The sequence below is a fragment of the Capricornis sumatraensis genome, chromosome 8 (genome assembly GCF_032405125.1).
Source record: "Capricornis sumatraensis isolate serow.1 chromosome 8, serow.2, whole genome shotgun sequence".
Classification (NCBI taxonomy): Eukaryota; Metazoa; Chordata; class Mammalia; order Artiodactyla; family Bovidae; genus Capricornis; species Capricornis sumatraensis.
The window spans coordinates 56,790,375-56,807,384 of NC_091076.1; the positions used below are offsets into that span (position 1 = coordinate 56,790,375).

At 39.8% G+C, this 17,010-nt stretch overlaps 1 protein-coding gene across 1 annotated transcript in view; it reads left to right on the top strand.

Annotated features, from left to right (window-relative positions):
• Positions 1 to 16,238, top strand: part of LOC138083558 (phosphatidylcholine transfer protein-like) — a 40,919-nt gene extending 24,681 nt beyond the window's left edge. Inside the window, exons 2-6 of the mRNA XM_068977403.1 lie at positions 5,835 to 5,949; positions 10,125 to 10,204; positions 11,843 to 12,014; positions 14,957 to 15,024; positions 16,173 to 16,238. Coding sequence (XP_068833504.1) covers positions 5,835 to 5,949; positions 10,125 to 10,204; positions 11,843 to 12,014; positions 14,957 to 15,024; positions 16,173 to 16,238 — 501 coding nt within the window. The remainder of the gene's footprint in view (positions 1 to 5,834; positions 5,950 to 10,124; positions 10,205 to 11,842; positions 12,015 to 14,956; positions 15,025 to 16,172) is intronic.
• The last annotated feature ends 772 nt before the right edge of the window (positions 16,239 to 17,010 follow it).

Below are 17,010 nucleotides of genomic sequence, written 5' to 3' on the forward strand. Positions count from 1 at the left end.
GATACTGAAGAAATATATATATGTATATATATGACTATGAACAATTATATGCCAACAAATTTGACAAATTAGAAGAAACTGAAAACTTTCTAGAGGCGTACAGCTCACCAAAACTGAATCCAGTAGAAATAGATTGCTTGAACAGACCAATCACTAGAAGTGAAACAGAATCTTTAATTAAAAAAAAAAATCTGTACAAATAAAAGTCCAAGACCAGATGGCTTCACAGGCAAATTCTACCAAACACACAAAGAAGAATTTAGACTGGTCATTCTGATACTCATCTTAAAGTTTGAAGGGAAAGGAACATGCCCAAAGGCATTCTATAGGGCCACCGTCACCCTGCTACTAAAACAAAACAAAGACACTACCAAAAAAGAAAATTACAGACCAATATCTTTTGATGAATATACATGCAGTAATGCTCAATAAAATATTTATAAATTGAATTGAACAACATATAAAAAAATCATGCACCATGACCAAGTGGGATTCATCCTAGGGCCACAAGGCTGGCACAACATATAGAAATAAATCTGATATACCACATCAACAAAAGAAAAGACAAAACCACATAATAATTTTAATAGATGCAAAACAAGAGTTTGATAAAATTTCACATCAATTCATGATAAAAACCCTTATGAAAGTGAATATAGAGGGAACAAGTCACAATAAAATAAAAGATATTTATGACAAACCTACAGCCAACATAAAAATCAATGGTGAAAAGTTGAAAGCCTTCCCAATAAAATAGGGAACAAAACAAGGATGCCTACTCTCACCACTTCTCTTCAACATAATATTGAAGACATGTGTGTTAGCCATAGCAATCAGACAAGAAAAATGAATAAAATATAATTCAGAATGGTAGGGAAAAGATAAAATTATCATTATATGCATGTGACATAATACCCCATATACAAAACACTAAAGACTTCACACCAAAATATTAGAACTTGCAAATGAATTCAACAAAGTAGCAGGATATAAGATGAACATACAGAAATCAGTTGCATTTCTTTATGCTAGCAGTCATATATCAGAAAGGGGATTTTTTTAAAAAAGCTTTAAATTATGACCCAGAAAAGTAAAATATCTAGGAATAAACATGACCAAGGAGTTGAAAGACTTACATACTGATAAATATAAAACATTAATAGAGGTAATTAAATAAGATTAAAAAAATAGAAAGATATCCTATGCTCTTGGATTGGAAGAATTTTGTTAAAGTGGCCATACTACCCAAAGCAATATACAGATTTAATGCAATACTTATCAACATATTTATGATAGTTTTCCCAGAACTATAACAAATAATTCTAAAATTCATATGGAAACATAAAAGACAAAGAATTGCCAAAACAGTTCTGAGGACAAAGAACAAAGCAGGAGTCATAACCTTCAGACAATACTACATAGCTACAGTAATTAAATCAGCATGGTACTGGCACAAGACAGATATTCAGGTCAATGGAACAGAATAGACAGCTCATCAATAAAACCACATACCTATGGACAATTAATCTTTGATAAAGGAAACTAAAATGTGCAATGGGAAAAATGCAATCTTTTTAGCAAGCCAGTGTTAGGAATGTTGGACAGCCACATGTAAATCAAGGAAGTTAGAATATATCCTCACACTATACACAAAAATAAACTTAAAATGCCTTAAAATTTAAATATAAGACAAGACACCATAAAATTCTTAGAAGAAGAAAAACATTCTCTGATTTAAAGTATACAATGTTTTCTTAGTTCAGTTTTCCAATGCAATGGAAATAAAAGCAAAAATAAACAAATGGAAACTAATGAAACTTACAGGATTTTTCACAGCTAAGGAAACCATAAACAAAACAGAAAGATGAAATATGGACTTGGAGAAAATATTTGCAAATGATACCACTGACATGACTTAACTTCCGAAATAACAAAAACCAAACCAAAACCAAAACCAAAAACCAAACAACCCAACCAAAAAATGAGCAGAAGACGTAAACAGACATTTCTCCAAAGAACATATATACAGAATGCCAATAGGAACATGAAAAGATGCTCATTGTCACTAATTATTAGAGAAATGAAAATCCAAACAACACTGGTACCACCTTACATCAGTCATAATGGACATCATTAAAAATCTACAAATAATAAATCCTAGAGAGAGTGTGGAGAAGAAGGAACCTCTTAATAGGGTTGGTGGCAATGTAATTCGATGCAGTCATGGAAAAAATTATGGAGGATGTCAAAAAACTAAAAATAGATTTGCCATATGATCCAGCAATCCCACTCCTGGGCATATAATCAGAAAAACTATAATTCAAAAACATAAATGCATCTGTATGTTCATAGCAGCACTGTTTATAATAGTCAAGAGAGGGAAACAACCCAAATGTCCACCAACAGATGAATGGATAAAGAAGATGTGGTGTGTATATGTATATGTATATATATAATCATCACTGGGCCATTATAAATAATGAAATAATGCCCTTTGCAGCAATGAGAATGGACCTAGAGATGATCATACTAAGTGAAGTTCAGGTCAGAAAGAGAAAGACAAATACCATATGTTACCAGTTATATATAGACTCTAAAGTAGGACACAAATGAGCATGTTTATGAAACAAAAACTGACTAAGAGATATAGAGAACAGATTTGTTGCCTGGGGGAGATGGAGAGAGGGTGTGAAGCATTGGGAGTTTGGGGCTCGCAGATGCAAACTTTTACATATAAGATGGGTAAACAACAAAATCCTACCATATAGCCCAGGAACTACATTCAATATCCTGTGATACATTAAAACATAATGGAAAAGACTATAGAAAAGAAGGTATGTATATCTATAACTGAGTCACTTTACTAAACAGAATTTAATACAACATTGTAAATCAACTGTACTTCAATAAAAAGTTTTCAAAAGAGAAGCAATATATCATTTATTGCAATTAGATATTTGTGGACTTTAGCATTACATGTCATTTAAATTTTCTTCAGATTTTATAATTTTTCTTAATGAATATGAATTAGTTTTATAGTTGTAAAAATTCACTTTATTGTTTCAAAGACAAAATGAAGTTGTGAATATGTTCGCTGAGGTCCTCTTTCAAAGGAAATGAGTCTTTGACGCAATAATTTGGATGAGGCTTCTAAATACCTGTAAAGAACATTTTACTGATGGACAAGGAAAGATGTCATCCCACAATTTGTCCTCTGGTGTTCTGGCATTTCTCAGTCCTGCCATGAAGGGAGTTTTAAAGAAAGTTGTCATGATAGTTCATTCTTGGGTATTCACATAAATCACACTGTTTTGTTTTTCTCTTCCTTAAGGGCTTTTTCTTTTCTGTAATATGACAGGACTGAAGTCACTAAGGGTTAAAATTATCAATACATTCAGGAGGGATGGGAACTAGTTCCAGGAAGCAGTCTGTCTTCATTTATCCAGATAACCAAAGCTGATTCATGTGAAGTTGGGGAGATCATAATCTCTATACCTAGCTATCTTTCTTTCTCACTGTGTATAGAAAATGGGGCTACACTATTCTTAAACAGAAGCTAATTCTTTGTCTTCCCAAGCTAACTAAAATGTGTGTGGGTGTAGATGTGTGCTGGGTATAAAGCCTCATCCTCTTCCCATCTGTGAAGCTGATGGGAGGAGACAGAAGGAGAAGGAGGACTTTTCTCTTGAATCCTGTTCTTCCTGTGGGGCATCCATAGCACAGCACACATGGAGGTCAGACCTACCAGTTTCTCATTTGCTGATTGAAAAGTCTTGGTATAATGCCACATACTCTTAGAGCTGAAACATCCTTATGAATTCAGTTTCAACTTTACTTTCCATTTTTTGCCAGGTACTTTCACAGACATCTGAGATTCCTAAACTGAGAATTATTGTTATGCCACCTAAGTCAGGAGACCCTTGAAGCCTCAGGATCTCTAGAAAGATTTTCACGTTTACACCTTGACTTCACATAAGTTCTTGGAACAGTGTTTAAGAATGTAGGTTCATTAATCTTTGGTTAGCCATTAGACCTGCGTTAGCACCTGGAAGTATAGGTATATTTAAAAGGTTCATTTTTGTTTCTTTTGTTTGTTTGTTTTTGTACTGGAATTAAGTTGTTAGTTTAATCTTAACACAGAACCCTTTGCTAAGAGGTTCAGGAATTGTACAATAAACCTTTTGGCAGGGGTGTCAAGAATTAGTTGCCATTGTACAGAGAGTGAAGTGTACCCCTCCAGCCTACATCCTCACAGAAAATGGCTTGAAAACAAGGAAAATCTCTTGTACTTAGAAATTTAGAAATAATCTTTTTTTTTCTGAGTAAAAAGGACCAGTATGATTTGAAGCTGGCATTTCTTCCCCCATTTCATTCTTTTTTTAATATTTAAAAATTTTTTAATTGGAGGATAATTGCTTTACAATGTTGTGTTGTTTTCTGCAATACCACAGTGTGAATCAGCCATAAGTATATATATATCCCCTCCCTCTTATACATCTCCTCCATTCCTCCCCCACTTCATCCCACCCCTCTAGGTTGTCACAGAGCACTAGGCTGTGACCTACAACAGCTTCCACTAGCTTTCTATTCCACATATGTTAATATATATGTTTCAATGCTACTCTCTCAATTTGTGCCACCCTCTCCTTCTTCTGTTGTATCCACAAATCTGTTCTCTATCTACATGTATCCATTTTTCATTCTTAAAAATTTTTTTTTAATACACAAGTTTTTTATAGAAAAAAAAAAGCAGTTGCTGAAAAATGCCATCTGGAATTGGTAAAACAATAATGTTTTGGGTTTCCTTATGGCCCATGGTTATCTAAAATAGTCTGAACTCTGCCTATGTGACATTTCCACATGAGTGTTTAATATGCATTTCAAACTCAACATGCTCAAAATAGAACTCTTGGTCAGCCCACAGACCACCACCTCTGCAAGCTTTCTCTCTCTCAGAAAATGGATCTCCCATCTACCTGGTTGTTTAAGCAAATGTTACAAGATTTGTTCTAGCTATCTCTGTCTCTACAGGCAACCTGTCAGCAGTTTCTGTTGACATTACTTCCAAAATGTTTCCCCAAATAACTGACTTTTCCCCGTCACTATTGTTACTGCTTTGGCCAATCATCAACCTCTCTTCTCTGGATCATTGTACTGGTCTTCTAACCCATCTCCTTACTCATTTATGCTCTATTTTCTATCAAGAAGCAGGAACTAATAAAAAAAAATTTCCCTATTTTAAGTTATTGACTGGCTTTCCATAGCTACTAGAATAAAATCTTTTTGCCCATTGCCTTGGTTCACAAAGCCCTCTGGATCCAGCCCCCACTACTTCTCTGACAGCAGCTCCTATCACTTTTCCCCATCACAGTTCTCTGGTCTCCCTGACTTTCTGTTCTTTGAGTAAGACAATCAATCCATCAGCCTGTGAGTCTTCTCCCTGCCAGGAATGGGCTTTTCTCATCTTTCCATGGCCAGCTCCTTCTAATACACAGAACAAACTCTTCTGATAAATCCCTCATAGAGACATTCCCTGAACACCTGGTGATATGCAACAAACCACCAGTCCCCCAAAACTAGACACAATTTATCACATAACCTTCTTTTATCCTACTTAAATTGCCTGGATAGCTATCACCAGCACCTGTGGCAAAGAACAAAAGGAACTATGACAGCAAGATCAGCAAGATCTTCACCTGTTTTTTCACCATTGCATTTCCAAGACTGCAGAGGAGATGCCCAGTAGTGAGATGGCACAAGCAACTATTTTTCATATGCTGTGTAATAGCAACTTGAGAATCAATAGGCTGTTTCTATCTGTCCTCATTTTACAGCCAACTGGACTTTATGAGTATAAGCTCATTGGTACTCTGAGAGCTCCACCAGATCTACTTGCAGATATCTGTATGGATTTAGGCTATATAAGATGGCGGATCCCACAAGTTATAGGTGAGTGACATGTATTTCTTTAAAAAAATCAATTAGAAGGTAGGATCTATTGCTATTTTCTCTAACCAGCAGAGATCAATAGGTTTACTTTCTATTATACTATGTTTCATTTTAAATTTTGGCTCAGATATCTGAGGTGCTGTGCTGAAATATGCCTTCAATATTTCTAGGACTTCCTTTTTATACTTTAATAGATTCACGCTCCTGTTTGCTCCTGTTTGAACTTACTACAAGTTTGTTGTCATCTCATACACACACACACACACACACACACACACACACACACACACACCTGGAAGAGCATGGAAGGCTTCTTGGAGGAAGTGGTGTCTGAGCTTTGTTTAACAAATTGAATCAAAGTTTTATAAACAGCAAGAATATATATACATGGTGAGGTGAAAAGTGAAGTGTGAGTGGGTTAAGGACATTTGGCCCAGGGAACAATATGAATAAAATGAGGAAGGCATGAAACAATATGATTTTTTTTTTTTTAATCTGTGAGCAGTTGGATGCTTTTGAATTGTTGGGGTAGCAGAATCTGGAATTAGCCTGGAAGGAGAGTCCAGAAACCCAAGGGCCTAGGTTGGTCACCTGCCTACGCTTCTTAGATTTTTCCCAAAAATAATGGAGAATTATGAGTGGCATTAGATAGGGGATCTTTCTGGCACTTAGCACAGGGAGTGACCTCTGCTGTCCCAGGCACAGTGGAATAGATACAGCTAGCCCAGGGGGCAGAAACCCTGACAGGCACTTGCTATGGTTAGAAATCCTGGTTGCAAGGAAGAAAAGCTAACAAATTGCAGTGTAATGAAAGGAAAAAGTGTGTATTGGTTCAGGACATAGAAAATCCATGGTTGTCTGGCTTCCAGGATAGCTACACGTAATAGTTCATTTCTCCAGCTTGACTCTGTTTTCTTCTGTATTGACCAAATTCTCAGGCAGATTCTATGTCATGCAGAGAGGCCACCAGAAGATGCAGGCTTACATTTTAACTAAGTACACAACCCCAGAGGACCAGGAATTTTCCTACTGATGGCATCCAGAGTCTCAGGATTGGCTCTTCTCGCCTCAGCCTGGATCATATATTATTTTCTTTGGCATGTTTATCATGGTTTAGGGCCACATACTGTTTTCAAATACTCTTACTTTATGGGGAATGGTGGTGCCATATAGTCGAGGGAGAAGCCAGATGTTCTCTGTCCATCTCCCTACCAGTTGCGATTCAGTCATGTGCTGTAGCCATTTACAGAGCCTCTGATGTGTGGTACTTGCTATCAACAGTCCACACTGTGGAGTATGGTCCAGAGGATGCGGTAGTTTGACTTTTCTGGAATAATCCTGAGGTTCTTAACCTAACTCTGGTTCTCCCAGATCTTCTATAAGCTACTCGAGAACCTTTACAAAGCCACTTTTGGGCCTAAACTTGCTAGAGTGGCAAGCCAGGATTCTGTCCACATATGCCTTCCCTGAACTAATCACTGTGACCATGTCCTGCTGATTTTCCCAGCCTTGAAATTAACACTGAGTCAGTCTGGAAATACCAGACAACCTGACCTGCCTCAAGAAATCTGTATGCAGGTCAGGAAGCAACAGTTATAACTGGACATGGTACAACAGACTGCTTCCCAATTGGGAAAGGAGTATGCCAAGGCTGTATACTGCCACCTTGCTTATTTAACTTATATGCAGAGTACATCATGAGAAACTTTGGGCTGGATGAAGCACAAGCTGGAATCAAGATTGCTGGGGAAAATATCAATAACCTCACATAAGCAGATGACACCACCCTTATGGCAGAAAGTGAAGAACTAAAGACCCTCTTAATAAAAGTGAAAGAGGAGAGTGAAAAAGTTGGCTTAAAGCTCAACATTCAGAAAACTAAGATCATGGCATCTGGCCACATCACTTCATGGAAAACAGATTGGGAAATGGTGGAAATAGTGGCTGACTTTATTTTGGAGGGCTCAAAAATCACTGCAGATGGTGACTGCAGACATTAAATTAAAAGATGCTTACTCGTTGGAAAGAAAGTTATGACCAACCTAGACAGCATATTAAGAAGCAGAGTCATTACCTTGCCAACAAAAGTCTGCATAGTCAAAACTATGGTTTTTCCGGTAGTCATGTATGGATGTCAGAGTTGGACTATAAAGAAAGCTGAGCACTGAAGAATTGATGCTTTTGAACTGTGGTGTTGGAGAATACTCTTGAGAGTCCTTTGGACTGCAAGGAGATCCAACTAGTCTATCCTAAAGGAGGTCAGTCCCGAGTGTTCCTTGGAAGAATTGATGTTGAAGCTGAAACTCCAATAGTTTGGCCACCTGATGGGAAGAGCTGACTTATTTGAAAAGATCCTGATGCTGGAAAAGATTGAAGGTGGGAGGAGAAGGGGATGACAGAGGATGAGATGGTTGGATGGCATCACTGATTCAATGGACATGAGTTTGAGTAAACCCCGGGAGTTGATGATGGACAGGGAGGCCTGTCGTGCTGCTGTCCATAGGGTCTCAGAGTCGAAAACGACTGAGTGACTGAACTGAACTGAGCAGTCCTGCTTAAACCACATAGTGGAGAAGGAGGTAAAAGTGATGCCCTGAAGGAGAATGAGATTCTGGTGCAAGAAAGGGAGAGTCATAGCTGAGCAGGCAAAAGCAGCAGTTGTCTACTCATTCCCTTCCTTTCAAGGTCATCTTCAACCTCTTGTAGTAATGAACTGATAAATTCTTTACTTCATGGTCTGCTTCTAATAGGTTTTCTTTCTTTCAAAAGCTGAATTAAATAACACATTTCTGTGCTGTCAGCACCTTCTCAAAGGATTCTCTTGTTTCCTTCAGAAACTTAGGCTTGGCTCCTTCTCTAAATGGTTAGTTGGACTCTTCCCACACAGCTTGGGCACAGAGGCTGTGCACTTCATAGCGTCACTTTGCTCTCTCTCTCCAAGAGCTGATGCTATTTGCACATAGTAGCATGGTGGATATTAAGGAGATTTGGTCCCTGTAACTGTGACATAAAGCAACATGGGAGAGAGGCAAAAATCTTACAGTTAGCATAATTAAGCCACTTTCTAGATTTTTAGGAAGAACAGTAACCTCTCTGGAAACTTCATTTCTAAACTGGGTTGCTCAGTTCCAGGACACCTGTGGAAACAGTGTCAGACTTTATTTTTTGGGGCTCCAAAATCACTGCAGATGGTGACTGCAGCCATGAAATTAAAAGATGCTTACTCCTTGGAAGAAAAGTTATGAGCAACCTAGATAGCATATTCAAAAGCAGAGACATTACTTTGCTGACTAAGGTCCATCTAGTCAAGCCTATGGTTTTTCCTGTGGTCAAGTATGGATGTGAGAGTTGGACTGTGAAGAAGGGTGAGTGCCAAAGAATTGATGCTTTTGAACTGTGGTGTTGGAGAAGACTCTTGAGAGTCCCTTGGACTGCAAGGAGATCCAACCAGTCCATTCTGAAGGAGATAAACCCTGGGATTTCTTTGGAAGGAATGATGCTGAAGCTGAAACTCCAGTACTTTTGCCACCTTATGTGAAGGGTTGACTCATTGGTAAAGACTCTGATGCTGGGAGGGATTGGGGGCAGGAGGAGATGGGGACGACTGAGGATGAGATGGCTGGATGGCATCACGGACTTGATGGACGTGAGTCTGAGTGAACTCTGAGAGATGGTGATGAACAGGGAGGCCTGGCATGCTGTGATTCATGGGGTCGCAAAGAGTTGGACACGACTGAGTGACTGAACTGAACTGAACTGAACTGTAATATGTCACAAAATTGAAGATGAGGAGAAAGTTCACAACAGAAAAATTATTGGCACTGTAGTGCCATCTGATGATTACCAAGATTTTAGAACTTGAAATTTTATTTTTGGATGCCCAATTTTGTTTCACTGCATTCTGTGTTAGAATGTTGTTTGTAGTATACAATGAACAAGTTTTGTTGGGTTCTTTTATTTTTACTGTCTTTTTATATCTATCAGACACTGTCCCTGGTCAACAAGATTTCAGTGGTTCTAAATACCTGACTTCCTCTAAAATTCAATGCCTCATGAGTTAGTGGTTTATCACCCTATAAGGTTGTCATATGAAAGCTTCTTGTTAATTGAAGCCAAAGACTGCCAGATGCAATAACGTCTTTTGTGTTGTTTTTTTGTTTTGCTTTGTCTAATAGAAGCCTATGAAACAGAATGCAATGGAGAAACCGTGATCTACATGAAAATGGAGTTCCCTTTTTTATTGTCCCACAGAGATGTATCCTTTTCGAATGCATACTATTATTCAGCTTTCTAAGTGTTTTTGTTCCCCATGGCCATGACCCAATGGCGGTATATCGAGAAGGTGTGGACAACTTTGTCTCTGACTTTTGCATAAGCATCTACTAAAGCTGTTACTTCTTGTGTAGCTTTCAGACATCTCAGTGTGATTTCTGGGTCTGACGACATGGAGCATCTATAATTGTGGGAAGGCAGCTCATACTTTCCTGAGAATTTTCTTAGAAAATCCTTGTACCACAGATTTGGGGGCCTGAAAACAACTTTTCTTTAAGAGTATTCAATACACTCCCTCAGTCTGTAGAGGAGGTAGCTGGGACCGAGAGAGTTAAGGTGACCGAGGCGCACAGTCAGGCGGTTAGCAGCCAACTCGGGGATGGAACTCAGGCCCCGCATTTCCAGCTCTCTCCACCACCCCTCCTCCCCCAGCATTGGCTCTGGACCCTGTGCGTGTGTGTTTCCTGCTCAGTTTCTTAAAATTGAATTACCTTCCCTGTAATAGTGCCGTAGACATAGTGGCTGGTCTGTGAATCTTTATTGAGATGAAACGATTATATTACTCTTGGTGAACCTGAACCAGAACCACTGAGGACATTTGCCTACCAATATATGGATATCTACATATCTTTCTGTGGTCACCAGGTGTAAGTAAGCTTGCCTGACCATCCTCTGTGCCCAGAGGTCAATGATTAGGGCTTAAGGGGAGGACAGAGAGCAATGACCCCATTGTTTCCTGAGTGAGATTCTGCTCCAGTCTTTCTCCAATGCCCCCACCAAGCCTGTCTACAGGCAGTGTTACTCTCTTTTCTTACACAGTGAAAGTGAAAAAGTCACTCAGTCATGTCCGACTCTTTGCGACCCCGTGGAGTGTAGCCCGCCAGCCTCCTTTGTCCATGGGATTCTCCAGGCAAGAATACTGGAGTGGGTTGCCATTTCCTTCTCCAGGGGATCTTCCCAACCCAGGGATTGAACCCGGGTCTCCTGCATTGCGGGCAGATGCTTTATCCTGTGAGCCACCAGGGAAGTGAAGTGAAGCCGAATCTCAGAAAAGTTAAGTTACCCAGGATAACAGCTGATAAATGACCAATCCTCTGAGATCTCATTGCTTTATTGGAGAAAGGAGGAGTGGGTTTCCCTCATAATTAGAGCAGCAAGGAATCATTGACAGGTAGGTAATGCATGCTCTTGAGCTTCCCAGGTGGCTCAATGGTGAAGAATCTGCCTGCCAGTACAAGATATGCAGAAGCTGTGGGTTTGAGCCCTGGGTCAGGAAGATTCCCTGGAGGAGGACCTGGCAACCCACTCCAGTATTCCTGCCTGGGAAATTCTATGGACAGAAGAACCTGTCAGGCTAGAGTCCATGGGGTCACAAAGAGTCAGACACCAGCTGGGAACTGAGTATATACACCAAACCTGCTATGAAAAGAGAACACCAGGTGGGAGGCGACAGGGCTCTGCAGGGAAGTTAGGCAGACCAAGCAGGAAGTGAACTGACAGTTTAAGGGAGCAAACACCAAGTGGAGGCGACAAAATAATAGCCTTTTGCTTCTGACTTGTGAGCTTTCCTTTTATCCATCTGAGAGGTTTGACTCTGGTCTTGCCTTGACTGGCAGTGTAGTGCGTCTATGTGCAGCAGCGGAGAGAACTGGACTTCAGAGGGCGGAAGATACAGGCGGTCCTGGCCAAGAGCACCTCAGTGCCACAGTTTCCAGAGAGGTCAGGATTCATCCGGGTGAGGCAGTGCCAGGTGAAGCTGGCTGTGGAGAGTGATGGCAGTAACCAGAGCAAAGGTAAAAAGAAGGCAGCTGTTGGTGTGCTGGTGCACCCTATGAAGGCTGCGGTGACTGTGAGGCTCAGAAAATGCATGATGCGTTTTCCCTGAGGTCAGAGAACTGGGCATGGGCTCCAAGGGTCAGAGAAGACTCAATTCACCCCTGAAGTTTGGCTACAATGCAAGGTGGATGTTTAAATCTGATCAATCTATTTTTTACTTACTCATGCATTGTCCAAATGAAATCAAAACATTGAAGTGAACCAAAAGGTTTAGGAATTCATTTCAGGCTGTTTTTGTACTGCACATTCTAGCTGGAGGTGAGCAGGAAGGCTAATGGGACCGTCTCTGAGGAGGTACCTCTCACTCAGCAAAAACTAAAGGACTCAGGACCTGAGTTGAGTTCCATACTGCCTTGAGTTTCATACTCAGGAGAGAATCTGGGAGGGGTTCATGTGGCCACCTGATGGACTGGAATGGCTGTGGCCTTGAGACTGCAGTAAAATCTGAACAGTTGTTCTGATGTGTGTTAAATCTGCCACCTTGGATGCATCACCCCACTTTTCTTTTTTTGTTTATTTTTATTATTTTTTTAATTTTTATTTTTACTTCATTTTACTTTACAATACTGTATTGGTTTTGCCATACATTGACATGAATCCACCACCGGTGTACATGCGTTCCCAAACATGAACCCCCTCCCACCTCCCTCCCCATAACATCTCTCTGGGTCATCTCCGTGCACCAGCCCCAAGCATGCTGTATCCTACATCGGACATGGACTGGCGATTTGATTCTTACATGATAGCATACATGTTTCAATGCCATTCTCCCAAATCATCCCACCCTCTCCCTCTCCCTCTGAGTCCAAAAGTCCGCTCTACACATCTGTGTCTTTTTTGCTGTCTTTCATACAGGGTCGTCATTGCCATCTTTCTAAATTCCATATTGTATTCCATACTGTATTGGCCTTTTTCTTTCTGGCTTACTTCACTCTGTATAATCGGCTCCAGTTTCATCCATCTCATCAGAACTGATTCAAATGTATTCTTTTGAATGGCTGAGTAATACTCCATTGTGTATATGTACCACAGCTTTCTTATCCATTCATCTGCTGATGGACATCTAGGTTGTTTCCATGTCCTGGCTATTATAAACTGTGCTGCGATGAACATTAGGGTACATGTGTCTCTTTCAATTCTGGTTTCCTTGGTTTGTATGCCCAGCAGTGGGATTGCTGGGTCATAAGGCAGTTCTACTTGCAATTTTTTAAGGAATCTCCACATTCTATGAGGCCACCATCACCCTAATACCAAAACCTGACAAAGATGCTACAAAAAAGAAAACTACAGGCCAATATCACTGATGAACATAGATGCAAAAATCCTCAACAAAATTCTAGCAATCAGAATCCAACAACATATTAAAAAGATCATACACCATGACCAAGTGGGCTTTATCCCAGGGATGCAAGGATTCTTCAATATCCACAAATCAATCAATGTAATTCACCACATTAACAAATTGAAAAATAAAAGCCATATGATTATCTCAATAGATGCAGAGAAGGCCTTTGACAAAATTCAACATCCATTTATGATAAAAACTCTTCAGAAAGCAGGAATAGAAGGAACATACCTCAACATAATAAAAGCTATATATGACAAACCCACAGCAAACATTATCCTCAATGGTGAAAAATTGAAAGCATTTCCCCTAAAGTCAGGAACAAGACCAGGGTGCTCACTTTCACTGCTACTGTTCAACATAGTTCTGGAAGTTTTGGCAACAGCAATCAGAACAGAAAAAGCAATAAAAGGAATCCAAATTGGAAAAGAAGAAGTAAAACTCTCACTGTGTGCAGATGACATGATCCTCTACATGGAAAACCCTAAAGACTCCACCAGAAAATTACTAGAGCTAATCAATGAATATAGTAAAGTTGCAGGATATAAAATCAACACTCAGAAATCCCTTGCATTCCTATACACTAATAATGAGAAAGTAGAAAAAGAAATTAAGGAAACAATTCCATTCACCATTGCAACGAAAAGAATAAAATACTTAGGAATATATCTACCTAAAGAAACTACAGACCTATATATAGAAAACTATAAAACACTGATGAAAGAAATCAAAGAGGACAGTAATGGAGAAATATACCATGTTCATGGATTGGAAGAATCAATATAGTGAAAATGAGTATACTACCCAAAGCAATTTACAAATTCAATGCAATCCCTATCAAGCTACCAGTGATATTTTTCACAGAACTAGAACAAATAATTTCAAGATTTGTATGGAAATACAAAAAACTTCGAATAGCCAAAGCAATCTTGAGAAAGAAGAATGGAACTGGAGGAATCAACTTGCCTGACTTCAGGCTCTGCTACAAAGCCACAGTCATCAAGACAGTATGGTACTGGCACAAAGACAGAAATATAGATCAATGGAACAAAATAGAAAGCCCAGAGATAAATCCACATACATATGGACACCCCACTTTTCTACGTCTCAATTTTTCATTTATAAACTGGAGTTTAATTTTATCAACTTTTATAATTAAGATAATTGAGAGAAATAACTAAGTGAGATATATATCCAAATATCTAGCACTTATGCCATGCTATGCACTGCTATGCTAAGTCACTTCAGTCGTGTCCAACCTATGGACTGTAGCCCGCCAGGCTCCTCTGTCCATGGGGATTCTCCAGGCAAGAATACTGGAGTGGATTGCCATGCCCTCCCCATCTAGCACTTGCCATGGGTTTAATAAATAGCAGCAGAATGTGCCTTGACTATTTGCCAAAGTGTTTATATTAAGTCTCCCATGAAGGAGATGGGAGAGTCCACTTAAATTGTGTGTTACCTCCCTCCTTAATGTCTTGGTCTGAATATAAACCTGGATGTTTGCTGCTGTATTTTCCCTCCTTTTGAATTGTCCTTTCTTTTCCTCTCTAGTATTAATTCATTGCTTCATAAACCCTGGTGGCCGTATTCCATCCTGGATCATCAACTTGGTTGCCCAGGTGAGACCCCCAGAGGCAGGAGGGGAAGTGTGTTTGACAAATATTGACTTAGCCTGTGGGGCTGTTTGACTGAAGAGATGTGCAATCTCAGGCCTCATGATGCTCTTTTACGAAGCAACATGTTTGACTGACTCTGGTTAGGCCTGGGGTTGCCAACACCCAGGACTGAGGTTGGGACAAAAGACCCAGGTAAAGACAAAATCCTTACCTGGAATATCAGCTCCCCACTATTTTCCCACCAAGATCCTGCCAGCATCACTCCCTGGAACCTTTGGACAATAACCTGCTCCTTGAAGGAACAAGGGTGCTTGTGGACCCTGTATCTGCTTATGGAGGAGTTAGGCCAACATGGCTTGGGAGACAGTGAGATATGTTCAAGCCTGGGGAAGCCTCCAGTTTCATTTTTGTGTTTTCTTTCTGTAAGGAGAAGGGACTTCAGTGGTATGCAGATCACCCATGGAGACCATTCAGTCTGCTTTATGAAGTCCTACTTATGGGCTGGCGGGCTCACCAATTCCCAGGGAGAGTGAAAAAGTACACAAACTTGAATAAAACACATCATAATTTGAATTCTGGTCCCTACTTTTGACTATGTAATCTAGGGAAGCTATCAGTTTCTTCCCTTCAAAAAAGAAAAAAAAAACAAACAAACAAAAAAAAAAACGGGGATGGATATTTCCACAATGTAGAGAAGGAGTAACCAAAACAACATTTGGGGAAAGTCTGGGCAATGTTCAACACTAAACAAGGAATGACATATCCCACCTCTTGCTTCCAATTCTTACCAATTTCTAATTTTGTAAAGCAAGTCCTTTCTTTCATCTTTTTGGAAAAATCACACAGCCCAGCCCAGTCCCATTTCCTGAGTTTTTCTTTTTCTTTTCAAAAATAGTGTCTTAGAATTGTCTTAGCTTTCTACTAGTAAAAGCTAAAATATGGAAGGTCTGACAACTGTGGACCCTACCTTATCTGTGTCCCGAGTCTTGCCTTTTACATAATCAGTGACAACATTCTGTTGAAATCTTATCAGGAGCCCTATTGTCATATTTATTATTCCCCAAGGCATCTTCCTTCACCTCTGCCACATCCTGAGAATCAAGAGTAGTTGCTGTGAGGACAGAGTAATGACAATCTCCTTTTCTTTGCAGAATGGAATTCCTGGCTTCCTGGCTGACCTGGAGGATGCCTACCTGAGGTACCAGAGGAGAACCTAAGAGAGATTTGGGAGCTTTTTGTTCATGAATGATTTCCCTGGAAGTGCCACAACTACTGATGCTCAGCATGTCTGTCACTTTTCCACCTCAGAAGCCTGCACACTCTCCAGCACCTTGTGCCCAAGTGTGCCAGCCTGATGCCTACCTTCCTTTCCCATTCTCCATGCCATCCAGGGCCACCCGAGAAGGACAGGTCGTGGTGGAGAGTTCTGACAATATGTGGTTCACTGGACAAAGGAATGGCGAACCGCTTCAGCATTCTTGCCTTGGAAAGGGATAATAGTTCCCTTATTATTGAATTAGTATTGTGGTTGACTCTACAGTTTTTTCTCAGGAATTCTACCTAAGTTATCCACTTCTCCCACCACCAGAAGGCTTTCCCATTTTTTAATTTTCTCTTGAAATTTGGAAGGAAAGATAGTCTGTGTACAAAGGGACAGTCTTAAAATCTTTGGTAACATTTTAATTACTGTGCGTGATGGTACTACACCTTGATTAATGGGCATAAAATTTCAGCAATTAATTCCCAGAAGCAGCAAAAATATTAATGAGATACCTCAGATTTTATCTTTTCTCTTTAGAAGGGGTAGTGCATTGAATACCAAATAAATAGTGACTTATACTTGTCCTGTCTTTAGTCTCCTTCCTGTTTTGTTCCTTTTGTGTGAATGCATCTGTTAGTCTCTTTGGTCTGCAAGTCACATTCTATCTAACTCATATACTTGAATAGAAAAGATATTTTAGACTCACTTACATGTAAGATCAAATATAG